We start from the raw sequence: 8807 nt of genomic DNA on the forward strand, positions 1-8807 counted from the left end.
ATGGTCTACACCTCCCAGACTAGGACAGCTACCCCTGTGCTAAGAAGACTGAAACTTTTCCACTGAGCTCAGTTGGGAAACTAAGTACAAGGCCTCAGATGCTTCTGCCACATGAATATTTCCATGTTTGCCATGGAGTAACATCAAGCTAGCAACAGAAGAGTCAATAACACATATTTTCATTTTGCCACCACTATTGAGTCTTCAGAGAGAACCTGAAACATCAGTATTCTTGGAAATCAATATTAAGCCTAACGCTACTGTCAAATTTATGTGAGGTTAATGGCTTAATGCTAACTCATTAACATTAACCTCATTTCATTCCCTATCAGAAAACCAATTGTGGCAAAATCCTGTCGCTTGGTTCTATGAATGACTGTGTTGGGAAGTGAATATTTACAGTACTGCACAACAATGGCTGAGCCCACACAATGGTCAGGTTCAAGCAACAACTCAAGGATTATGAAGCCAGGAACAAGCATTGGGACTAAACACTCCCCCCTCCTTGCATTGTGTATGAGCTTTGGCAATGAAGATTCTTTCTTGGGTTCAGTCAGTGTTTCCCCAGTACATTCAAAACAGGGAATTCTGGCTTAATACTAGTTAAAGAATCAGAAAAATTAGCCAGGAATGATGACCCAAACCTGTCAGGAGCCACTGTGCTGATGCCATGTGTGGTTCAGGACACCACAGTCAAAAAGCATTAGGATGGCTAACTCATAACCACCAAAGTTCAGGAAAATTAGCTTGCAACTCAGGACATAGTTATGGCAACAGGCAATGACGGGCGGATTGTGATGTACAAGAAAACAGGCCTCAGATTAGTTTGCCCTGAGTGCTCACTGGAAGGACAGATCCTGAAGCTGAGGCTCCAATACTTTGACCACCTCATGAGAAGAGAAGACTCCCTGGAAAAGACCCTGGTGTTGGGAAAGATTGAAGGCACAAGGAGAAGGGGACAACAGAGGACGAGATGGTTGGACAGTGTTCTCGAAGCTACTAACATGAGTTTGACCAAACTGCGGGAGGCAGTGGAAGACAGGAGTACCTGGCGTGCTCTGGTCCACGGGGTCACGAAGAGTTGGACACGACTAAACAACTAAACAACAACAATGAGAGGCACTTTGTTACACACATTGCTTTTTTTCAATAGAAAACAAGGTGCCGGTACTCACCATGAAGTTGTTACAGTAGGTGCCACACTTTGAAAATTTGGGGGGAGGAAGGTTCCCTTGAGTACCCCTGCGGGGGGGGGACACTGGTTATAGAGCTGGATAAGTGAAGGTGGCAGAGGCGGTGGCTGGGTTCCATTACACAGAATTGGTCTTCAATGTCATTACTTTTCGCAAATGAATGGAAAGCAGGCCAGTGATAGCTCCTTCCTCAGCTGACCTGTATGGATTAGCTGAGGGCTGTGTATGCATGCACATGAGATTAAGTGTGTGAGAGCATGGGGAGACAATACCTAATGCTGCTATGCAGCCCCTGGAGAGTTGACCAAGGATGAATATGGCCCTCAGGCCAAGAAAAGGTTAGCTACCCCTGGGGTAAATGGTTGGGACAGAGAGACAATCATCATAATCAAGAAACGTATACTTTCTAAGTACAATATATGTTTCTGCATTCAAACACTGGGCATTCATGTTGCCTTTTCTGGATAGTAACAATCGCTACAGTAAAAGCCAATTCAAAGTTTTGTTTGTTCAGGAGAGAACATTAAATAATTGCATCACTAGCCTGACGTGGGCAACCCTAAGATGCAGCCAAGCAGCACCAAAAGAAGAGGCTGTGTGGCACAAACCATGGGGATGACAGAATGTGTGGGGACAAGATGGGGACCACTCACCTAGGTGCCTTCCGTTTAAGCCATCTGCAGAGCCAAATATCTCAGCACAAGCTCTAGGCCAAACATTCAAACAAGCTGTTTCACTTGGAGTGCAGCTGACATTCAGCGCAGTTGACTTCATGGGCTCCACTCGCCTTGCCCAGGGTGTTATCTGCTCCCGGATACATGGACACACATCTATAGGATAGGCAGGCTCACAGTGGACCAACACAAACTTTAAAGTGAACAAAGCTTAGTCTGTGGGGCTTATACTTTATTGGTTAATCATTACCAAGGCTTGAAAAGAAACTGAATTCTGCCTTCTTTTGGCAGGGTACCAATCGCTAAAAGGATAACTGTGTATACCATGATCATTTACTCTCTGAAGCGGGATTGGCTTTGGTCCCATCATCTCTTTTGTGGACTAGATCTGATAGGTTGTTAAATCAAAGGAATTAATATTTCATCACCTGTTTTCGCTTGAAGGTCTGATTGGATGACTGACCTTTTCTTCTTTCTGCCCCATCAAAAACCCTTCCAACAGGGGTTTACGTCTTGCCTAATGAGGTGTATTGTCAGTGTCACTGAACCATGATAGCCTTTTTATGAACTGTTCACTGAACAGCATCTTTCTGGACTGCAGGCCATCTTGCAAATCGCCATATGGTCCTCTTGGAAGTTTCATTTCAATGATAAAACCCCCAGGAACCGGGGCTGTAATGACATTCCCCCACCCGCCAATGCTACTTCACGTCCTCCTGATTTAAGAGGCCAACACTACTCCCCTAGATTGCACCACCTTCAGTGATCTCAAGTAATTTTACTTTTGACTATCGTATCAAATCCATTCTGCTACTTCTTGAAAGATATTTGTGATATTTTTTAATCCTGAGTAGATTGCAGGTGTTGTTCCGCCCCTGCTATTCCCTCGAAGGGGAAAAGTTTTGTCCACTCACAACTCAAGGAAATGAATTAGAATGGGAGTCTTTCTTTAAAAGACTTTAATACCTCTTGCATGTCCCTCCCAAACCGCTCTTTAGTGCTCAATCAGAGCAAATGGCAATTTGGATTTTCTCTAGACCGTAGCTTGCTCCAATTTAAAACTAAAGAGCGGGTTTTCCCTGGGAAAGGAGCAGGGCAAGAGGAAAACCACTTGGACTCATGCGTTTTAAACGCGGGACAAGCAGAAGTGTAGACAAGCCCTGAAATGCAGGATGTTCAAGCACAAAGCACCAAAACACCTTAAATACTAGCAACGTAAGAAGAATCTGCTGGATCAGGCCAGTGGCCCATCTAGTCCAGCATCCTCTTCTCACAGTAGTCAACTTGATGAAGAATGGTAGAGGGAATATAAACTAAGCCTTGCTCCTGTGATAAAGAACAGATATGGAGAACTGTGGGGTCCAGTATTTTTTTAATCCAGGTGTTTTTTTTGCCAACCTGGTGCTCTCTAGATGTTTTGGACTACAACCCTCATTAGCCCCAGCTAGCATGGCTCTCCTGGTTTGGGCTGAAGAAAACCGTAGTCTAAATCAGCTGGAAGGTTGATGAAAGCTGCCAAGATAAAAAAAAAACCCCAAACAATTGAGAATAGGGTACTCTTTTGCTTGCTCACTCTTTTTCTTTTGTTGGGGTGGAGCATCAAAGGGAGGGGGGAAATCCTCACTCTGGTAAAGCTGGAAGCCCTGTACCAAACTCCCATCAGGATGCCTCAGACACTTGGTTGCAGATGTAGAGTTCGGCAACTCAACTCCCCCTCCAGTAACCACAGATGGCAACATTTGCAATGACCTGCAAAGATGTATTACGCACAAGTCAGTTAATCTTTGGCAATTCAGTGTAGTTAAGACAGCAAGCTTAGATTAAGTGGTTTTCTTTTAATGAAAAAAAGACAGAATGCTTTCATTTTCCTACATGTCCCAGTCCGGATGCAGTTTCAAAACCTATCAAGCAATTGACTCTCTTGTTACTAAGAAAGCTAAACATATTAGGATTAATCCGTTCCCTTCGCTGCCTTTTGCAGTCGTCAACTCCTTGAAAGTCGGTTAACGTTTGGAGCCCCACTGTACATATAACCTTTGTTTTCTACACAAAGCCGTTTGAATTTTTTACTCTCAGATGCTGGGCAGAAAAGTTGTTCAATCTTGCAAACACAAACAGAATCCTAAAACCCTACGAATCCTCCAGTAATTCTGTGCTTCCACTAGTTCTCGTGTTAAAAAAATAGCGCAATGACAATAACAAAACAAAAAAGTACTCGCAGAGAAGCAGCCGTCGCCGACTGCAAACAAAGGGAGCTGAGCCGTGGGCTGGGTGTCATGTTACTCAACCATCTCTTTAAATCGCATGATACTCGCCACCGCCTTCTCTCCTCTCCCTCTCTAACTCCCCCCCCCCTCAATTTTCTAAACACAACCGTGACGGACAAGCCACGCTATCCAATGGCAAGGACAAGGACAGTTTTGGCGCCTTGCCACACTTCGCCTTTCACCCAATAAGGAGCCGGGGGAGGCGGTCCGACGCCCTGGGTAGAATGGAGCGTCTACCAATGGCAAGAGTGTTATTGCAGAGAAATAGTATTATGTTAATCGATGTTTTGCTCGAACTCACTCGGTGAGAGCTTTAAAAAGCGAGGCAGCCCCAGGCAGGCTTGCTAGAAGCGGAGCGAGGCGCGGAAGGTGGGCAGGTTAAGGCGGAGGGGATCGGGGCGCGCGCAGGTTATTCCGGGCCCCCAGCGAAGGGAGGCGGCGAAAGCCCAGCCCTGCTCTCCGGGGTTGTGATTTGGATTTGCCAAGGCGATCGGACCCGCTGCCTCGTCGGGCGGAGAAGGAAGGAACCTGCCCGCTCCCTCTTACTACTACTACTACTACTACTACTACTAGGCGCCGCCACCATCATGTCCAACGTGCACCTCTCGAGCGCCTCGGCTTTGGAGCGCCTGGCGGCTCGGCGGACTTTCCCGCTGCACGCTCGCACCGGGGTGTGCAGGAACCTCTTTGGCCCCGTGGATCACGACGAGCTGAACCGGGACCTGAAGAGCAAGCTGCGGGAGATCTGCGAGGACGGCCAGAAGCGCTGGGACTACAACTTCCAGAGCGACACGCCGCTGGGCGGCCCGGGCAGGCTGCAGTGGGAAGAGGTGGACGGAGGCGCCGTGCCCGCTTTCTACCGGGAGACGCTGCAGGTCGGCAAGTGCCGCTTCCCGGTGCTGGTGATCCGCTCCAAGGCGCCTCCACCTCCAGCGGGAAGCGCCGAGGCGCCTCCGGAGGCCGATCCCCAGGGGACGGGGGTGTCCTCGGCCCCCTCCCCGCTCAGCTCTCCGGGCAAGACGGCCCCCTTGGAAAGCACTAGGTCGGCGGGCGAGGAGCGCCTCAACCAGGAGAACCGGGCCGCTCAGCTCCACAGCTACTCAGGGATTATAATCAAGCCTGTCCCGTGCGCCGCGGCGGCGCTGAAAAGGGCGTCGTCGGCCAGTGTAGCGCACATCACAGGTAAGCAGCGCCGCCGTCGGATTGGGTTGCACTTGTGCTTGTTTTTTGGGGGGGTTGCTTCCACTTTGCCCCTCCCAGCCCGAGTTATGGGGGCGCCCCACCCCTTCCTCATCTGCGCGGCGTCTTAAAACGTTGCCCGGAGGCGCTGCCTCTGCTTAAAATTCCGCGCAGGTACCCGGGGGTTGGTGGAGCGGGGAAGGAAAATGCTTACGCAGCACATCGCGGCGGCGGCGGCTGCCTCCCCTTTGCGACGTAAACAAACCCCAGCAGCTGCGGCGCCCGCCGCTCGCCGACAGGGGGAGCCCAGAGCCAGGCGCTCCGTGGCGGCGCCCGGGCGAGCCAAGCAGGGCGGGTCCCTGGTGTGCAACGCGATTGTTTTTCTCCCGTTCCTGACCGAGGGTGGGGTGTGTCCCTTTCCAGCTCGAAGCTCTTGGCTCGAGTGACCCCCCAAAAAATAACACACACGCACAGAATCCCTGCTAATCCCTCCCCTCCCTCTTTCTCCTGGGTCTGATCCGCAGATTTCTTCGCCAAGCGGAAAAGAGTCGTAGACTCGAAAGTGTCCGGGGATCATCCCAGCGCCTTGCCAGCTTCGGTCTCTGCTGTCCCCGCCGAGCAGACCCCCCGGAAAAGGCTCCGATGAACGAGGTGAGCGAGCGATGGGTGCACGTCAAGATCGGCTATTTTTTAATACTTGGAAACGGGTGCAAGTTTTTTTTGGGGGGGGGGGTTCGATCGGCCTTGGGAAGCAGCTCGCCCCTCCTGCTCCGCCCTGCCTCTCGGAGAGGGGCGACCTCTCGTGCGTGACTGGTTGTTTGCAGAACAGTTGGGGCCGCTGCCAAAACTTGGCGGGGATTGCAAGGGAATGGGAAGGTAGCGGAGGCTTGCAAAAGGAGCCTCTCCTGACTGGTCAGTTGGGTGTGTTCCCCATTCTTCTCCTCCGGGCCCCCGATCTGGAGTAACTTCCTGATGGTCAGATATTGCATGGGGCTTGCTTGCTTTTTCTTTCTTTTTTTTTAAGCCATTCCGCCCCCTCCTCCACCGCTTTTGCTGACTCATCAGTTGCTCCTCGGGGGAGGGGAGAGCGAGGAGGAGGGGGCGGGCGGGGGAGACTCTTTGTATCGGCCAACAACTCCGTCCAGTTGCGACGTCGCCCGGGAGTCCTCTGTGCAAGTTTGTGCTATGTATGCGTTTGCTCTTCTCTTACAGATTTTGCACTACAACACCGAAGTGATTGTTTCCTTGGAAACACAAGAGCTTGAGAGGCCCTTCCTCCTCCACACGTTAAAAGGGACTGGCAAGAGAGACCCAGAGTAGGGAGGAAGAATCCCCTGGTTGTGTGTGTGTTTTTTTTTTTCTTCTTCCCCGTTTTGTTTTTTTCGTTCCTCCTCTTCTACTCGTGCCCCAGAAGGAACTGCTTGTACCTCCATGTAGCAAAAGTGGCCCGACTACAAGCCACCTGACGGAGCAGTGTTAATTTACAACTGTGCAATGTATTACGTTTTATATATATTAAAAATGTATTATGCCTAATGTGAGTACACTGGCCAGAAGTGTAAAAGCTTTAAAGTCATTTATATAAATGTTTAATCTCTGCTGATCTCTCAGTGCAAAACAAACAAAAAAAATGTATATTTGTAAAAAAAACAAAACAAAAAAACAACTTAAGAGTTATACTAACTTATATTTTCTATTTATGTCAAGAAAAAAAAGCGGATAACTTTGGTTGACACCCAGTAGTCTGTTTTGTGTGTTTGGTTTTTGTTTTTCTTATTTGGTTAAGCCAAAGGGCACTATATATTTGCTTTTTTGTTATTTACAAAAATGTAAATTTATTTTTATAGTGGGTTTTTTTTGCATTCACAAAATGTAGCTATGAATCAAAATTAGTTATTACTTGAAAATAAATCTGATACAATGGTTCCTGAGCCGGTCTGTACCACTGCCACTGCAAATTTATGCCACAATGTTAAAATAAAAAGGAATCAAATGTCAATAAGCTGCCTTGGTGTTTATAGCTTTTATTCTTATCACTCTGTGATTGGAACCCCCACCCCAGTGCACACAATTTTATTTTCTTTGGCTTCTTAAAATTCAGTGTAACATCACTGTTAATATTATGCAATAACGGTCATTGGTTCCTTATGTAAGAGCAGGACTGTCAGCCTCTGTGTACTTTGAGAGCAAACCTGATGGATAGACTGACATTAGATTAAAGTTATGTTCACCTCACACCTGATTAAACAACTTGCATAAGAAAGTTTGGCTGCAGACGTTGTACTGCACAAAAACCACACTCAAGGCAATCTTAGCCCTATTCCATTGCCTCTCTCCCACACCCAGTGGATACCTGCATTGAAGAGAAAAGCTGGGTATCTCTTTGGCCCTACCACACTGTCTCATCCCCATGTTTCAGATGCACTACCTGTCTACACCTTGGGATGGGAGATTTGAAGCAGGGAGCCTACTAATCTATTTTTTAAAATTATTTTTTCACCACCACCATCTAACATCAGAAGGTACCATTATTAGCATTATTAACTAGTGCAAGGAAAACCATAAGCCATAAAACACAAGCATCCTTAAGTCACATTCAAATAAAAGTCACATTCAAATTCTCTGCCGTGAACGTTCCAATACCACCAGTCTGATATGGTTCACACTGGAGAGACAATCTACTCACCTGTTCATGCAAAACACAAATTTGCTGTATCACATGGACTACCAAAAAAAGTAGTCCAGCACTGAATGTGAACTACTAGCTGTGCCTTTCAAATTGTGATTTGCATAAAACTGGCAAGTGATATTTTCAAGGTACAGAGATACATACATACATACATACATACATAATTTGTATGTTGCTTTTCCATAGTTAAATATTGGGGCAGCTTATAACATGAAAAAAATACATAATTACAAATACAACAAAAGTCACAAACAATAAAACTTCAGAAAGTACACAACCAAACTGAACAATTTCCCCATATATGATAAGATCACATGAGAAAAATAACCATTAAGATCTATATAATAAATTTTGAAAAATGCAAAAATAAATGCAAAAATGCAAAAATAAAATTGTTAACAAGATCTAAAATAAAAATACAAAAAAAGTAATTCTCAATAACCCCCCCAACAACAAAAACCCTGAACAGTACCCCAACACTGTAGTTACTGCATGTAGGTTGGCTACGACATCCCTGATTATTGGCAATGATGGCTGTGAGCTGGGGATCGAAGCAGCATCTAGAGGGGCATAGTTTTCCTAGCCATGCTTTGGAAAGAAGGATAATTTTATTTCAGTAGCACTGGCTTATACCTTATAATATTTAAGACTAGAGGTGCAAAGCTTCAGGAAGCTAAACTGCTCAGCTGCAAAGGCACAGGATGACTGCAATTAATTGATTCCAAAGATGCCTCCTGAGGAACAGTGGGAAAGGGAGCAGCAAGTTAGAATACACTGTGAAATGCATGGTGGTGGGTTGAAAGCC

General features: G+C 46.9%; 1 protein-coding gene and 1 long non-coding RNA gene across 2 annotated transcripts; one reads left to right on the forward strand and one right to left on the reverse strand.

Moving 5' to 3' along the window:
* Window positions 1-3222: 3222 nt before the first annotated feature.
* Window positions 3223-5675, reverse strand: LOC308474131. The gene is made up of 3 exons (XR_013984521.1): window positions 5528-5675; window positions 3492-3616; window positions 3223-3379 (listed from the first exon to the last, which is right to left on the reverse strand). It is a non-coding gene; the product is annotated as an uncharacterized lncRNA (long non-coding RNA).
* Window positions 3738-7315, forward strand: CDKN1C (cyclin dependent kinase inhibitor 1C). The gene is made up of 3 exons (XM_080999818.1): window positions 3738-5316; window positions 5838-5964; window positions 6526-7315. Exons 1-2 carry the CDS (start codon window positions 4722-4724, stop codon window positions 5957-5959), a joined length of 717 nt encoding a protein of 238 aa, XP_080855944.1. The 5' UTR covers window positions 3738-4721; the 3' UTR covers window positions 5960-5964; window positions 6526-7315.
* The last annotated feature ends 1492 nt before the right edge of the window (window positions 7316-8807 follow it).

Source organism: Podarcis pityusensis, assembly GCF_964106645.2.
Source record: "Podarcis pityusensis genome assembly, chromosome: 1".
Taxonomy (NCBI): domain Eukaryota; kingdom Metazoa; phylum Chordata; class Lepidosauria; order Squamata; family Lacertidae; genus Podarcis; species Podarcis pityusensis.

What these genes read in the sequence shown, in the direction of transcription:
- CDKN1C (XM_080999818.1), top strand. Translation starts at nt 4,722, where the DNA reads ATGTCCAACGTGCACCTCTCGAGCGCCTCGGCTTTGGAGCGCCTGGCG. An exon ending in CAGTGTAGCGCACATCACAG is followed by an intron (nt 5,317 to 5,837) that starts GTAAGCAGCGCC and finishes TCTGATCCGCAG; the next exon opens with ATTTCTTCGCCAAGCGGAAA.